The 18,068-nt window shown below is 37.5% G+C and overlaps 1 protein-coding gene across 5 annotated transcripts in view; it reads right to left on the minus strand.

Moving 5' to 3' along the window:
* The window catches only part of LOC150100889 (syntaxin-binding protein 5-like), a 710,057-nt gene that overhangs the window by 47,885 nt on the left and 644,104 nt on the right, over window positions 1-18,068 (minus strand). For all 5 annotated transcript variants that reach the window (XM_090401895.1, XM_090401898.1, XM_090401897.1 and 2 more), the window contains exon 26: window positions 13,761-13,856. In XM_090401895.1, coding sequence (XP_090258021.1) covers window positions 13,761-13,856 — 96 coding nt within the window. The remainder of the gene's footprint in view (window positions 1-13,760; window positions 13,857-18,068) is intronic.

The raw sequence follows: 18,068 nt of genomic DNA on the forward strand, positions 1-18,068 counted from the left end.
TATCATCTGCTCCTGCTGCCTTTCCACATTTCAGGCTTTTGATTTCTTTTTCTACTTCAAGTATGGATATGTATTCCTGATTACGTCTTTTGAGTGTTTTTTTACCACTGTGCTATTATCACTGTTTGTTTCATTTAGCAATTTTTCAAAGTAATTACACCATACTTCAAGGATATCTATTTCTCCCATTTTTATGTCACCTTTGTCATCTCTAATTCCTGTAATTCTAATAATTGATTAATCGGTTGGATAATTGAAGGTACAAGTACATGGTGATATACCAAAAGTCAACTGACAGGCCATCCCATTCAGGGGTTGGTTAATTGAAAGTTTTATCACAAAACTGAGACATCATTGTGTGTGTGTAAGTGAACTTCATCTAATCTATAATTAGGATTCAATAAGCTCGAAAAGGAGGATTAAATCTAAGGAAATGAGCTTTGCAAAATCTTCATGAACTGTGTGTTTGGGGAGGGGGGGGGGATCAGACATATACAGAGAAGTGACAACTTTCTTTCACAGCCTTTTTTTTATTGAAAAAATGGCTTCTATTTTGTTGTTTTAGTGGCATATATGAGGTTTTGACACTTTAATTCCTAGAATGCATCTAAAAAAAAACCTATGTTCAGAACTATACATTAGTGGCTACTGTTGCCTTCGAAGTAGTCCGCTTGTGCATTTATACACTGGTTTCGATGTGATTCCATTTTTGGAAACAGGCCTGGAACTCTTTTCTGGAATACTCTTGAGTTCCTTTATCACATTATGCTGGATATCAGCAATGTCAGAAAATCTTTGTCCTTTTAGTGCATTCTTTAATTTTGGAAACACCCAGAAATCACAGGGAGCTAAGTCGGGTGAATAAGCAGGATGACCTAATTCAGTAATTGATTTTTTGGCCAGAAACTCTCTTACGATGAGTGCATTATGTCTTGGTGCATTGTTGTGATGGATGATCCACTTGTCAGGCCATAACATTAGGTTTTGTCACCTGTAATTACTCGCAGAAATGCACTTATTTGCAGAAAGATCAGTCGCAACTTGAACTCACCGCTGCTTCTGTTCATTCATCAAGATCAGAGGCACAAACTTTGCAGAAATCTTTCGCATACCAAATTCTTCAGTTAAAATTACTCTGTTTCTCGATTCACTTGCAGTTCATCAGCCATTAATCACACACTTAATCATCTCTCAGACCATATCAAATCTCACACTCTGTTCACATTTGGTTCCATCATTTTTGTTTTTGGCTGCCCACTTTTGGGGTCATCATTCACATCTTCTCACCCACCTCTGAATCGCTTATACAACAAAAAGGCACTTGACTTTTTTCAGAGCATCCACACCATATGTCACTTTCAACATTTCCAGTGTTTCAATAGCAGTTTTGCTGATTTACACACAAAATTAGATGTTAACATGCTGCTCCAAATTTCGATCACACATTTTTATGCCAAAGTTTATATGCAGATCTCTATGGGCTTGAGGTTCACGCACACATTAGTTAAAACATGTACAAACATGATTACTCACGTGACTCCAACCAAATCACCGCACAGTGACATTATGCGGCCATTAAATTGTCACACCTCGTATGCTGTGCAAGATGCAAAACACTTTTTCCCGTCTCCCAACAAATATAGTCTTTGTAATTTTCTGAGTGAATGCTAATCATGGTCCGTGCGGTTAGCAGAGTGGTTACATGCTTTGCAACCATATGCCTGGGAAAGGAGTGTCCTGCATTCGATTCTCATCGTTGACATGAGGAGCTAAGGATCTTTCTCAGATATAGCCAGGTTAGCTGGTCTTGGGACATGGATTGCAGACTTTTTCTCCCCAGTTTATCAGTTTTCCTCCAGCAAAGCAGGCAAACCGGTCTTAAGAACACAATGCTTTACAGACAATTACACATGGTTGAGCATGGGGGTAACGACCCCACCTTAGTGAGTTATGAAACCCAAAAATAGGAAGCCAAGGCCCTACACAGGGCTGTAGTACCAAAGAAGAAGAAGAATGCTAATTATGAGAGATGCTCATGTAGTTTCTCAAATTATGAAAAACTACATGAACATAGCACTTTGGGAACTCCTGCATGAGGAAGAGGATGGAGTTATTATTATTAAGAGATACCTCCAGGGAGTCAGAACCTCATCGAGGGAGGCCACATACTACATGCACCAGCTATCATACTTATTCTTGAATTCATTCACACTGTTTGCACTCACAACATCATATGGCAATCCATTCACATACCACCTATGAGAGAAAAATCTAGCCCTCATCTTCTTCTTAGCGGCATTCATTCTCAGCTTCCAAGGATTCCCTCTTGTCCTTTCCCCACCCTCCATGAATTGAAATCTGTATGATCCTTTCAGAAGTTTGTAAGACTGAATCATATCACCCCTCTTTCTTCTGTTTGTGTCTGCAGTCTACAAATTCTCAATCTGTCTTCATAATCAATATTCTATAATCCTGATATCAATTTTAACACTCTCCTTTACACTCTCTCCAATATATCAGAATCACAATGGAAACCAAGAGATCAGACCTGTGCACAATAGTCCAAGTGAGGTCTTATCAAAGCCTTGTAAAGAGGCAAAATGACATCCTTATCTTTACATGTGATGGTCATTTCAGCATTGCAATTATCTTTTGAGTTGTATTTTCATCTCAAAAGATACTTTTGAGTTGAAAATGCAAGAAAATTCAACTTCCTATCTACTAACATTCCAAGATCCCTAGCCTCATCAGTTTCTTCAAGCATAATCCCACCAATATAATACGACATTGGATATCTAATCACGCCGAAGTAAATGACTTTACATTTATGCCCACAATTCCAGCCTATTCCAATTATTCTGCAGGTGCAGTATATCAGCAGCATTTCTGATTACCCTACCTATCTATCATCAGCAAATAGCCGTATGTCACTTGTGTAATCATTCCCAATATCATTAATGTACAGACTGAATAACAGTGGACCAAGCACTTAACCTTTGTGGTACACCACTGGTTACCTTAAATCTTGCAGACTCACATTCTCCATATACCACTTTTTGATATGTCAGTCAGCCATCCTCTTATCCATGCTAATATTCTATAATCTAAATCCATATTCTCCAATTTATGTAACAGTCTGCCATGCTGTATTCTGTCAAAAGCCTTAGCAAAATCCAAAAGTATCATGGTGTATCTATTCTCTTTGTCTAACTCAGTGGTATCATTATTATAGAATGTGAGCTAGTTGCTAAAACATGACCTTCCCTTAGTAAACCCATGCTGCTCATTGCAAAGTAGAGATTCACTGTCAACCCATTTCTGAATGCGAGCCCTAACCAATTTTTCCAAAATCTTCACCACCACTCCTGAGATACTAATTGGTTGATAGTTGGATACATTGGTTTTGGCACCATCCTTGAGCAATGGAATTACAATACATGCTTTCCATTCCTGCAGAATCTTCCATTCTGAGACTCATATTAAACAGCCTGGTCAAAGGAATAGCCAGTTCGGCTGAACACTTTTTTAGCACACATGCTGATATCTGTCAGTCCCTATTGCTGAATTCTTATTCAGTTTGCACAACAGCTCTAATACCTTGTCCTCATACACCTGAATTTCTTCATCCAGTGAAGAGGTAGCAGTGAGCTCAATGTCGCATACGCCAGGTTGATAGCTTTTAACAAAATGGGCACTCATTAGTTGAACGACCTCTTCTGCATCTGTAACCCTCACGGATCTGCATTTAGAAGAGTTATTCTTTCATATTCATTCTTTCTTTTACTTGCAGCATATTGATAGAATTCTTGTGGGTTGTCTTTAGCATGCAGAACCAGTTTCTTTTCATACTTAGACTTTGCTTTCCGTTCATGTCTTTGTCATTGCGACTATTCTAGCCTGCTGCTTATAATTTGCATAATGCACATCATCCTTATGCACACGGTATTCCTTCCACATCATCCTTTTTTTATGAATCTTTTGCTTAATAAGATTAGTTAGACTACTGATACTGATAACTGGTTATCAATATCAGTGAATTGATAACTGGTTAGACTACCTTGGTTAGTTGAGTGAAGGCCTTAAATTTAGTTTTCTTTTTTTATTTTATCTTGATCCCATCCAAGACAGGTTGGTTAGTCAACCTACGGCATGTTAGTACCATGGATCGGTAGACAGTTGGGAAAGGAGAACTTTGTTCGTTTGATTCGAAGACTTGTGCATTATATTCTTTGGGAAACACATAAGAGGGAGACTGTTCCAGAATACAGCAGCGAAGGAATGAAAAAGGAGGAAGTAAAACTTGTTCTGTGAATTTGGAATTCAACTGTGAAAGGGTATTTGGTGGCACCTGTACATGTTTCAATGGGTTTAGTAGATGAAGGAATTATTGATGTTATTTCATATGAACAGTTACCATGGAAATATTTATAGAAGATACATGCTACAGAAACTAAATGCATGACGGGAAGTGGGTGGAGTGAATTGGTAAAAGACTGGTCGTTAATCATCTTAATTGCCCTTTTTTTGTATTGAGTCAAGTATTTTTAAGGAGCTCTTAGAGGCACCACCCCAAACATGAGAGAAATATTCAATAGTTGGGCAGATTTGAGATTTGTATAAAGTTAATAGCTGTTCAGAGGTAAAGCAAAGCCTTAAGTTTATGCCAAGTGAGGCTTGAGGTCAGGGTAATGCCAGGAAGAGAAATTTCATCTTGTCTGGGGATCTGAGTGTTGTCTAAAGTAATACTAGAAGAAAATGTTTTGTTTTTTTTTTTGTGGGAAATGAGGCAGAACTGTGTTAGCATTGAAATCGACAAGATTATCTGATCCTGAGGAAGAATGGCTTGGAGATTAGAAGTGAGAGTGATAGAGGTTTATATTCTGTAAGTTGTAGTGATTTGTGTAGTGCACGGATTATCAAATGAAAAGGAGTGCACAGTGCTGTCATTAATGAAACTTTATCAGATTGGCTGTCAAATGTAGTATGTCATTGAGAGAACAGAATCCTGTGGAATCCCAGCATTAGTTACATAGCCAGGGGAATCTTCCATCACACAGTATGCATCCAAAAGCTGGCAATCCAGTTACAGAAGTCATGATGAAGGCCAAATGTATTCAGCCAAAGGTTTTGGAGATGTCCAGTGCAACCATTTCATATTCACCAAACGTTTCAATGGTATTAGTCCAGAGATGAGTGACATATGTAGGCAAATCTCCTGTTGATCGGACTGAGGTTGCTTATTAGTTGTTGTGTTCATGATAGCATGGTAGTTAGGCATTGATGGTTTTTTTTCATTACTTTGGAGATGGCTAATGTGAGAGAGATGGGACAGTAGTTTAATGATAGTGATTTGCCACCCTTCTTGGGAATAGACTGAACATACACAATTTTCCAGACTGTGGAATAAGAGCATACAACAGTGATATAGGACAGGAGTTGACTCTGGAGCAGAAATCTTCAGAACAATCAGAGGAATTCCATTGGGTCCAGAGAATTTTTGATGTCTAATTTGTAAAAGATTCTTCTGATCTATTTCTGATGAAAGGACAAAAGGGGAATTGAGAGTTGAATATCTGAAATGGTTCAAGAACATTTGCTATGATTAGCTATGCATGTATTCGATGAAAAATATGAAGCCAGGAGATTGGTTTCTTTCTGTGAACGATGATCAAATAGAGCCATTTGGGTGCAACAGGTATGGGAGAAGTGTCGGACAGAAGTTACAAACCAATGGCTTTGGCAAGAGACCAGAAGGCTTGACTGCCATTTGGACATGTTGCAAGTTTCTGGCTTTCGATTCTTTCTAAATCAGTTTTGGGTGTGCTGATAATTTTATTGTAGTTGTTTTTGGGCTCTGGTATAAGCAGTAAAGGAAGATGGCATTCTTGATGCAAGTCAGTTGCGCTATGCTTGATTCTTTGCTTGTACAGCATTGGCATACTTTTTTGGGATCCAAGGCTTAGAAAGGGGATGGCATTTTAGAGTAGAGTAGAGTAGGGAATATAAGTTTACACACAGTAAGGATTACTTCAATGAAACTTTCAGTACATGTTTGAATAAGAAAGTCAAAGGCAACAGTTCAATCAAGGGAATAAGTGGCCAAATGATACAAAGCACAAAAGATACAAAGGTCATCCAACTTGGTATTGTTGCGATGCCAGACAACTCTGAAAGTGGCTCTTTGAGTGTTGTTCCATGGGAGAAGAGATAAGCAGTAGATTGTGGTCTGAATTACTTAGAGGACATACAACATTCATAGTGTACTCGGAAGGGTCACCAGCGAGGAAGAAATCCAAGGTGTTAGGGGGAGTGCTTGGGGTTATTTGGCAGGCCTGTAGACAATTATATATGGTCATTAGTGATGGCAAATGTCTCAGTATCTCTACCTATTTGGTCCATGCTATTGTTCCATGGGAGAAGAGATAAGCAGTAGATTGTGGTCTGAATTACTTAGAGGACATACAACATTCATAGTGTACTTGGAAGGGTCACCAGTGAGGAAGAAATCCAAGGTGTTAGGGGGAGTGCTTGGGGTTATCTGGCAGGCCTGTAGACAATTATATATTGTCATTAGTGATGGCAAATGTCTCAGTATCTCTACCTACTTGGTCCATGCTATTGGAGGAGGAAAGCCAATTGGTGTTGTGAACATTAAAGTCTCTGAGGAAAATAACTCTGCTGCTGGGAAAGTGGGACTGAAAAAAAATTGATATTCAAGGAGAGGAAGCTAAACAGTTCAGAATGTCTGGTGACACTGGGAAAGCAACAGAAAATGATGAATTTGACTGAGTGGAGCTGAGAAATTTTTAGACAAAGAAGATCAAAGTTGTATGATTCCAGGTTGGATTCTCTCTGGCATAGTATGTCAGAGTGAATAAATGTATAAACATCATCCTTGAGGTCAAAGAATGTGTGCTTGGGAAACCTGAGATGAATAGTGCTTGAGGGGGGGTTGAAATCTGAGTTTCTGCCAGGAAAAGCTGGTGGGATTTTTGCAGACTGGAGATGGAAAAGAATACTGTTGGAAATTGAGACCACGTATATTTGTGAAGTGAACTTGGAAGTTTCTGTGGGATTTGTTGTTGGCCACTTGGGTCATGCACATTTCTTATACGGCTCCTATGTTGAAGAACTTCATACATCCCTACTTATTTAGGTTAGAAACAGTTAAAGTCTCCTGTGTGAATTTGATGTAATATAGTGTGGTGGTTTTTTTCATCTGATATTTGAGTTGCATCCAGAACATGGTCCTATCATCCATGGTTGTGGCTGAAGATGTATTTTTAATGTCGTTCTAAGCATATGTTAGCTGTTCTGACATGAAGAATCTTTATAAGGGTCTCAACAGAAGGATTAGCTGATCTCATTTGTAGTTAACAAAATAGTAGCATTTCCTTTGCTATATACTCCTTTATTCCTACCAATATCTAATTCCCATCTCCACTATTCAGTAATGATGTTGAAATTTTATTTTTCACTTGGTTAGAGTATAATAAATTTAGTTTAATCCTTTATCCAAGTGTGAGCAAACAAAGTTTGCGCCTGAAAGTATCTTCAGGACTGGGGTAAGGTGGTACAACAACAGGGCAACTCGTTGCAAAGGTGGAGCAAGATACCAACAACTCCTGTCTCAGTATCTCCTATAATGCAAAACACATCTCCTTGCGGATATGTCTAATGTTATGCATTATGGGAAGGGCCACTACCCAGACTAGTTTCGACCTTTATTGCGGTCTCTTCAGTGGGAGCCAGGCCCAAGTTGAGATACCAGGCAGAAGCATTAGCAGGTCATCTCTACTTATAGGAATTGCCAAATGGTGTGCCACCCTTTTTTAATAAATTACTCTGGATTTAGAGAAAGATGTTGAAATTTTATTTTTCACTTAGTTATAGTATAATAAATTTAGTTTAATCCTTTATCCAAGTGTGAGCAAACAAAGTTTGTGCCTGAAAGTATCTTCAGAACTGGGGTAAGGTGGTACAACACCCCTTTCCCCAGTCCTGAAGATACTTTCAGGTGCAAACTTTGTTTGCTCACACTTGGATAAAGGATTAAACTAAATTTATTATATTCAGTAATGACTTAATGCATCAACAAGTGGTTAACTTATCACTTAGGTAACTATTCTTTTATTTATCTTAGATTTAATGACAATGTCAAAAATATCTCGTCAGCTTTTCATTATATGAAAGTAAAGATTCCATGTACACATAGCCAATTCTTCTTTTTTTTTTTTTTTGCATATTTATTTTCCTATATTTGTGGACCAATAAAATGTAAAGTTCATCATCATCAAATTCCTGACATTTACCCTCAAGGAGTGTATTTTGGTGATATTGAGTTGGGGTGTGTTTTAAGATTTAATTACAAAATGTAAAGATATTAATTACAATATGCAATTCATATAGTGAATTAATATACTAACTTCAACAGTCAAATTTTACCTGACAAACATGTAACAGATGTCATGAAATATTGTAACTTGGAGACTAATGTTATCTTTGTTGCATAATAATACTACTTCAAGAAGAGAATGACAGAATGTAATATTAGTAATAAATTATTTATCATATTTCATTGGTCACAATGACTAACATCCTCAGAGCACTAATACAAAGACAATTGGAACCCATTAGCAACAATTAAAACAACACATGGCGTGCAATATAATAGATGAAACTGGATTAAATGATGCTGGGAACAATAATATAACCTATCCTTTAATTGCAACAGTCATGTTGCACAATGTGTGTTCTTTTAATTATTTCTAATGCTTCTAATTGTCTTTGTATTAGCATTATAATATAAGTGTAATGAAGATTTGGTATTTCTGATTACAGCTAATTTATCAAATCTATTGAAACATGTGATAAGTAGCTTTATCCTTTAATCACATTAAGAGTGCCATCATGATAACAGTGTCTGTCAGAGGTTAATTCTTGATGCATACAACTTCGTTACTAACATGATTACTTCAGAATATATTTACCAAAATTGGAGCTCTTTATGATTAACACAAAATAATAATAAAAATGGTAACTAGGAAAAAAAACAAAAGCGAAAGAAAACAGGAAAACTTCACCATTATTAATATTTAATCATGTGTGAAAATAATCAATTAAACAAGCTCCATTTATATATTCTTATATGGTATCATTTAAAGAACTGAAGATAAAAGAACACAGAACATATACTTATAAAGATGCATCCATCCTAAATTTCATAAATTCCTTTATATAGATACAAAATGAAAATTTTTAGGAGACTTTTCCAGCAGACAGAAAAATAAATGAAAACCAAATTAGACAATTTTCAGATCATTATAATATTTAGTATGTGATCTTGAATGTGTATTCCTAATAATGATGATCATCATCTAATAACGTCCTATAACAGTGGTTCCCAAACTTTTTTGATTCTCCGTGCCCTTGCTGAATCCAGGTTTTCCCAAGGCACCCTATGCCAAATTCTAACAAGTACACTTTGCGAAATAGTGAATACTTTTTTTTAATTAAAGGGTTAGGTAAAAATAAATAAAACAGTTATTTAAGATAACAAAAAAAGTAATTGAACAAATTCAACTAATCATCATTAGTGGGATGGATGAGCCTATTGATCACTGCACATTTTCTCAAATCTTGGAATCAAACTGGACACAGTCACCCTCATTTTCTTCTTCACATTGATTTTCGCACAATACTTAATTTTTATCATGACGACCACTGAAAATATAGCTTCGCACAAATAAGAAGTCATAAATGGAATTAAAATTCTCTGAGCTTTTTCACTCAGAAGGGGATATTCATCTTTTACTGATATCCATTTACCATGCTACTAAATTTTGTTTTCAACGTATTGTCACAAGACAACTCAATAAGATTCTCTTCTTCTGCAGCAGTAAATTCAGATGGAGCACTGGCATTAGATGGATCTTGAATCCATGCAAATTTATCGATATTATCATTTCGAAAATATTTCTCAAACCAAGTGATAAGCTGTGATAAGTGTTCTTCAAATTTAGATTTCATACCTCGAGAGACATCAACTCCACTGGAGATCAAAAACTGTTGCAACAAGGGGAAAACATTCTTTTCCTCCATCTTCATTCATTTTTCTTTTCCATAGTTTTAGTTTTTTTTTATAAAAGCTGAAATTTTCTCAATCAACTTTAAAAGGTGCATGTTACATCCCTGCAGGGCGAGATTCAGAGCATTCATCTTTTCAAAAATATCACATAAGTATGCTAGTTTTACCAAAAAATCTTCATTCACAAAATTTTCGGTATACTCGTGGCCTTCCTCTTTAAGAAAAATATAAATTTCCTGGTGCAATTCAAACGTATGAGACAAAACATTACCACGAGAGAGCCATCACGAAGCACTGTAGTATAAAAAAGACATGTGCTAGGATCCCATATCCTCACATAGTTTTTTGAAAAACCTTGCCTTCAATGGAGTTTTTATAAAGTTTACTACATTCACCACATATTCTAAGACCTGGCTCAATGTAGGACTCAGATATTTTGACATGAGTGCTTCCCTGTGAATAACGCAATGGGTCCACAGTGCATCGGGGGGGGGGGGGGGGGGGTTGCTTTGAATAAGTGCCTGCAATCCTCCATAACAGCCGGACATAGAACGAGCACCATCAGTACAGACACCAACGCACTTAGTCCACTTCAAATTATTTTCGGATATAAAAGTATCAAGGATCTCGAACAAGTCTTGAGCCTTAACACCAGCAGTGATACTTTTACAAAAGAGAAGGTCTTCTACAATGTTATTACCATCTACAGGGTGTTCGGGATAAATTTGACAGTTTCGTAAGGAAAAAGAAAATCTTTGTATCTATTAAATTTAATGAATTGACAAAAAAACATTACAGGCAGAGTTAATTACAATACTATCAACAAGATTTACTCAAAATAACCACCATTAGCATCGATCACAGCTTCAATTCTGCTTCGGAACCTCGAACAAGCTGATGCTACAGTCTCCCTGGGAAGGGCCGCAAAAACTGTTTTAATTTTATCCATTAACTGGGCTTTTGTATTACTGGAAGTGCGATTGGTGTCTTTTTCAACTGCGCCCCATACAAAATAATCCATGGGGTTAAGGTCTGGGGAGTTTGGAGGCCAAACATTTGGACTGGTGAAGTCGTAGAAATTTTCAGACAACCATTTTTGACTTTTCCCAGAGGTGTGGCAAGGGGCCGAATCCTGCTGCCATACATACGGCCTACCATTGCCTACCCTTGTTATCCAGGGCTTGACTACAGTTAGCAACTCCACGAACAAAGCCCGAATTCCAATGCCAGGGTTCTTCAACACCTGTTCCTGCAGATTTGCGAGGAATTCTGCTGTACGAACGCAATCAGATCGTCTGCTAGGGATCTTTCTTCTTGCTACATCCTCGTAGTCACCATTGCAAGTCTCTAGTTCATGCCTGATTGTTTTTACTGTATTCAGGGAGCATTGGGCAGCAGTCGTAATATCCTTATTTTGATGGCGGGCACGAATCATCATGATACAAGTTATTCTCTTCCATGATTCAGGTGGGTTCCAGCTATCCATCCTTTCTGACATCTTGTATGTGAATGAAGAAGGGTCCAAACTTTTAAATGAAGAGAAGTGTGTGTTAATACATGTAACTTACGGAAAAATATAATTAATTATAAATATGTCAAATTTATCCCGAACACCCTGTAAGTATCGTAAAAACTCCCTAGGATTTCGTATGGCTTCGTTAGTTAAGCGCTGATCATACAGCACTTATGCGACCCTTACCAAACAAGTCACCTTTCTTTAACGTTCTTTGTACTCCTATGCAGCTAACTATTACCACTCATATTGTGTTGCATCCATTGCTACCTTTTTCTTCCAAACTGCATGTTCCACTTCTTCATTCATCCATTTCAGACCTACCTTATTTGACTTAACCTTGAGAATACATTCAGGCAATGCTTCTGCCAAACAGTTCCTGAAGAGGTCCAAAGCAATAGTGATTTCATTTCCAAACAATTCGTCATTCCATGATGCGGCTGCAAGCAGTCTCATGAACTCGTCTTAATCCTCATATGGTTGATCACTACCCCAAGTAATTGCTTGATGGTTATTTTCACAATAACATCCTGTGATGAAATAATGAAATCTAAGATCCTTGATTCATTCTCACTGCTATCCACATTACCAGGTCTATAGCAACATCCAACTAGATATTTCTCCTCCATCTTACACAATGTTGCTTCAAAACGACTGCAACATTTATCAAATAAGATAGGTTGATAAATGGAATTTCTATTGATGTCAGAATGATATCCTCATTTCGCCATGTCTTGTTGCTGTGGGATTAGTTTTTCACAGGGTTCTCTGCTTTTCTAGTAGTTCGCTTGCATCAGCTGGAAATATATAAATTGCACATTTGGATGGGGGTTCTTGGAAACTGCTACCCCAGAAAGAAAGACCGTTATTAATTCAGTTCTAGTCTCCAAATAGAGAGAAACGTTTTCTAAGCCTTTCTTGGACAAGTTCTCATAGTTCCTCTATCATTGCCATAGATAATTAGGGTGTTTTCTCCATGAAACTTGGAGTTTTAATCCCACAACTCAAGAAAATTCCCATAGAACTCACAATTTCAGACAGCAACATATAAATTTTAGATTAAGCACCACGAAATGGGCTAACTGTTTGCCGTACTCCCTTCCCTGAAACCAATTAAAAGTCATTAACAGAGTTGGTCATGTTACCTGATGCCTGCTTATAAAAACTACCTTTTTGTTCATTTAACTCTTTTAACTTTCTGGTAAAGTAGTCACAAGATGTACTAACCATGCTGGAATGATTAGTTTCTAAATGGCATTTCAACTTACTTGGTAGCATGCACTGTGGTGCGAAAACTGTCTTATACAGTACATGCTGCGGCCTCCCTTCACCATTGACTTCTGTTGACGTAAAACCAAAGCCCAAATAATTATCATCATATTTTCGATATTTATGCTTCTTCGCACTCTTGCCACTATTTGACGGTGTGCCCTCTTTATTTTCTCTCTCACAACGCTTATTACTGTTTAGTAAAAACCGATCCATTTTTAAAAATACATGCAAGAAGAAATACTTCAAAAACTTCACTTGATTAAATCACAACAATATTTAGTTGATACAATCTCCGAAAACTAATTCAACACTAAGACTGTGAGAAACCAACAGTTATTTATATATGAACACAAAGTATGGAGAAAGTTCGAGGAACTACTAAAACAATCGAGAAACATAACTATTGCAGAGCGCCATCTAGTAACCATTTGTAGAGACTTCTGCAAACAGTTATTGCTAAGTGAGTTATTGGTTTGCACAAGGTCTGCTAGATGCCGCATCCTATCACACTGAATTGAAAATGGAAATAAAATTATGAAAATTTTGTAATCGCGGCAGCCCTGTGAGGAAGCCATGGCTCCCCAGGGCGGCACAGCGCGCACACTTTGGGAACCACTGTCCTATACAATTACCAAGCAAAAATTAAAACATTTTCCATTTAATTCTGAACTCAGTATTTTATGGAGAGGTCTAGATATTCTTCATATTAACTAAAGAGTAAAAAAAAAACAGAAATTGTTTTTTTTGAAGAAGGAAAAAATCTAAGTTATTCTTTAAATTTAAAACAATTTGAGTAGTCTTACAAAGTTATACTAGAATATTATGCTGTACTTGAATATTTTGCTAATATTTATTTCAGAAAAGCAGACTGAAGTATATAAAATTTACCAGAATGTTGATGATATTGTAAATTTTTGTAGCTCTGTTGGAGAACACAGATACATGCCGTGGCCATTTTTACTAAAGCAAAATGTTCTTGCAATCCTAAAAATCAAATAAAATAAGTTGCACCATTAACTTCATAAAATGCAGTTTATCAAGAATCTGATTTTTTTTTATTTAAAGATATGAATTAATAAAAATACAAGTTTTTTTTTTTTTTTTTTTTCAAACAATGTAACTTAATTTTGCAGTTCTATTTAGCTTCATTTGCAGAACTCAAATTATTTCAAAATATGGAGAAAAGTTTGGGGTAGGTAGTTGAAAACAGAGATAGTTAACTTCAGGCTTATGTGCAATGCAGATGACAGCAAAGGATGATCAAAATATGGAAGAGGATTTAGTATTTTTAGAAAGGACAGAAAGAAAAGAGAGAGGAGGAGTATTTTTAATTATAGGATATAAATTAAGCCCTGCCTAAGTGGGATCAAATATGACACAATTCATTGTTTATAGTAGCTTATGGATGTAGATATGATGGGATGTTTCTGTATAATAAATACTAAGATAGGAGACAAATAAGATGACCAGGCAGACAAGCACAGGTTGATCATCATGGGAAATTTTAAGTTGGATTATGGTGACAATGATTAAAATGACTTTAAGAAAGCAGGGCTAGTGAATTACTCTGTATGCTTAGGGACCTTGTGATAGTGGGGGACCATAAGGACATGAGTGCTTGACTTGGTGAGTAAATGAGGAAATGCTATCTCCAGTGGATGAGTGATCACTAAAAAGAAGAGTGAATATGGAATATTTCATTGGCATTTCATAGTGAGAGAATCAGAATAGTATAGAATACAACACAGATAAAAATTGCAAACAACTTCTACATGAACTCCGGAACAGATGCCAGTAGCAGAACTATTCATCAGGAGGTGTTTGCCCTTGGGTTTCATGGTCGTGCTATGGCTCACAAGCCCTTGATTACACCTGGCAATGTCTGATATCATCTGGAATGGTGCAAACAATACCATCATTAGACTGTGGCCAGTGGAAGAGGATCCTGTGGAGTGATGAATCATGGTACACGATCAAGGATGGCAATCTGATAGACATGTCTGGACCTGGCAGATGCCTGAAGAATGACACTTAGAATGGCTTTATTGACCGTGAAATTTGGAGGCAGTAGCACAATGGTCTGGGGCTGTTTTTCTTGGTTTGGACTGGGTCCACTGGTTTCTGTCTCCAGATCTTTAAATGCTGATGCCTACCATGACATTTTGGATAATTCCATTCTTCCCACATTGTGGACAGTTTGGAATAAGCCCTTTTCTGTATCAGCACAATAATGCATCTGTTCGCAAAACAAGGGCCCTAGCTCCATGGTTTGAAGACATGGGAGTGGAAGAACTAAACTAACAAGCCCCAAGCTCTGCCCTCAACCCTACTGAAAGTTTATGGGATGAGCTGGAGTGAAGGTTGCATGCCAGATCTGCTTGCCCAACTAACACTCGTCAGCTGTTCACCATACTACAGGAGGAATGGAAATGACTTCCAGCAGCAGTTTATCAGAACTTAGTGGCGAGTGAAGTGTAATAGCAGTGAAAGGAGGCCCAACCTTGCATTGAACAATGCTGTAGCAATGGGAAATACAAACAGCTGTCCAGACACTTTTGGCAACATAGTGTATGCATTCTAGTATCTTATGAGAGTATGACTCTGTTTCCTAAAAATTAACTATGGTGAATACAGGTGGAATATTTGTTGTGATCTTAAAGTGTTAGTCATTTTAAGAGACATGCTGCTAGGCCTTGCAATGGCATTTTATAACAGTTGGATAGTCCATCTAAAGACTACCATTACATACTTGGAGAAATTAATGAGACCAGGGATATTGGAGTTATGGTGAGTAGGAAGATGATATTTAAAAGTCATAGAAATGCCTGCAAATACAACTCAGAAGATAATTGCAATGCTACAACAAACATTGACATAACATAATAAATTTAGTTTAATCCTTTATCCAAGTGTGAGCAAACAAAGTTTGCACCTGAAAGTATCTTCAGGACTGGGGCAAGGTGGTACAACACCAGGGCAACTCGTTGCAAAGGTGGAGCAAGATACCAACAACTCCTGTCTCAGTATCTCCTATAATGCAAAACACATCTCCTTGCGGATATGTCTAATGTTATGCATTAAGGGAAGGGCCACAACCCAGACTAGTTTCGACCTTTATTGAGGTCTCTTCAGTGGGAGCCAGGCCCAAGTTGAGATACTAGGCAGAAGCATTAGCAGGTCATCTCCACCAACTAGTCTGGGTAGTGGCCCTTCCCTTAATGCATAACATTAGACATATCTGCAAGGAGATGTGTTTTGCATTATAGGAGATACTGAGACAGGAGTTGTTGGTAGCTTGCTCCACCTTTGCAATGAGTTGCACCACCTTACCCCAGTCCTGAAGATACTTTCAGGTGCAAACTTTGTTTGCTCACACTTGGATAAAGGATTAAACTAAATTTATTATACTCTAACCAAGTGAAAAATAAAATTTCAACATCTTTCTCTAAATCCAGGGTAATTTATTAAAAAAAAGGGTGGCACACCATGTGGCAATTCCAATAGGTGGAGATGACCTGCTAATGCTTCTGCCTGGTATCTCAACTTGGGCCTGGCTCCCACTGAAGAGACCTCAATAAAGGTCGAAACTGGTCTGGGTAGTGGCCCTTCCCTTAATGCATAACATTAGACATATCCACAAGGAGATGTGTTTACATGATATCAGTTGATGAAATTTTTTGTTATAAGGTTGGGAAGTGGACTTTTTTTTGGGGGGGGGGGGAGCAGTGGAAATTAAGTGTTTGTGTATGGTTAAGAAAGGGGTGAAAGCTACATTTTTCTCTCACAGAGCCATGAGTGAGTGGAAGAATTTGCCTCTTGAAGTGGTGAGTGCATATATTGTGGATGATGTATGGCCTCCCTCAATAAGTCTTGATTGCATGGAGGTTTCTGATAATAATAATTTATTTTCTGATGTGTTATCAATCACTAATAATTTGAAAATTAAACTGGGTATCTTTCATATCTGTACTTATTTCTATGAAATACATTCCCCCCCTCCCCCCACTTATTATGGCAATTGTAATCAGTCATAATGTAGATGTTACAATTATATTTTATGAATCTGTAGCTCAGTTCTTGATGCTGTCCAGAGGAAAGTAAATCGACTCACATATGACCCTTCCCTCACAGGCTCACTTCAACCTGTGTCTCTTCATGGGTACTTCCATGGTCATTGCTCCAATGAATTGGCCAACATCATTTCCCCCCACTTGATGTTGGGCCTGTTAAAACAAGAGCAGCAGCTGCCCAACATTTCTTTTCAGTACAACTGCAAACAGATTTTATCTGCTTCTCCTCTTTGCCAAATTAGTACAATGAGTACAGGTCGAGTGATTATTATGGAAGACTTCAACTATGGAGATACAGACTGGAAGGCAGAAAGGAAATAGAATTCATACACCTGCTGAGAGATAATTACTTAAGGCAGCATGTAATGAAGACAACTAGGGGTGGGGGAGTATTGGACCTGGTCATAGGATCAGAAGAGCTATCCATAATGTGACAACATTGCCTCCAATTGGTGAAAGTGACCATGCAGTCTTGATTTGGGAGATTGCAAAACATGAGGAATATTCTATCAAGAATGGCATTTGTGGAATTACAAGGCAAGTGATTATGACATGCTTAGGAAGAAGCTTAAATCTGTACCATGGTATAAAACATTGCAGGATAAGGATGTTAGCAGTGCATGGGATATACACCCTCTGTCCAAAGAGAAACCAAACTTTTTGAAAATAGAAAAACTAATGGTGCCACCTATTGTATCTTTTTGTTGTCAAAAGTGGCAACTTTCATTAGTGTTGTGTCAACTGTTTATGACATTTGTTTCATTAGAAGCTGAGTTATAGTGCCAAGAGTGATGGTGTGTTTTGATGAACGGTTGGAAAATGAGTTTCAAACAGAGAGCTGCGATTCACTTTTGTGTTAAACTTGGTAAAAGTTTTACCGAAACACATCAAATGTTTCAAAAAGCATACGGTGATGAATGTTTATCCCGTAATCAAGTTTAGGAGTGGTTTAAGCGATTTCAAAGTGGTTGTGAGATGCTTGAGGACTATGAAAAGTGGGGCCACCCAAAAAGTGCATGATTTCATCAAAGAAAACCTAAAATCATCTGTGAGATTGAATGAAGATGAATTGGGGATCCAAAATCAACTGTGCACAACATTTTGACCGAGAGTTTGGGCCTTCTTA

Source organism: Typopeltis vanoorti, chromosome 12, assembly GCF_054136105.1.
Source record: "Typopeltis vanoorti isolate ZY-2024b chromosome 12, IOZ_Tvanoo_1.0, whole genome shotgun sequence".
Lineage (NCBI taxonomy): Eukaryota > Metazoa > Arthropoda > Arachnida > Uropygi > Thelyphonidae > Typopeltis > Typopeltis vanoorti.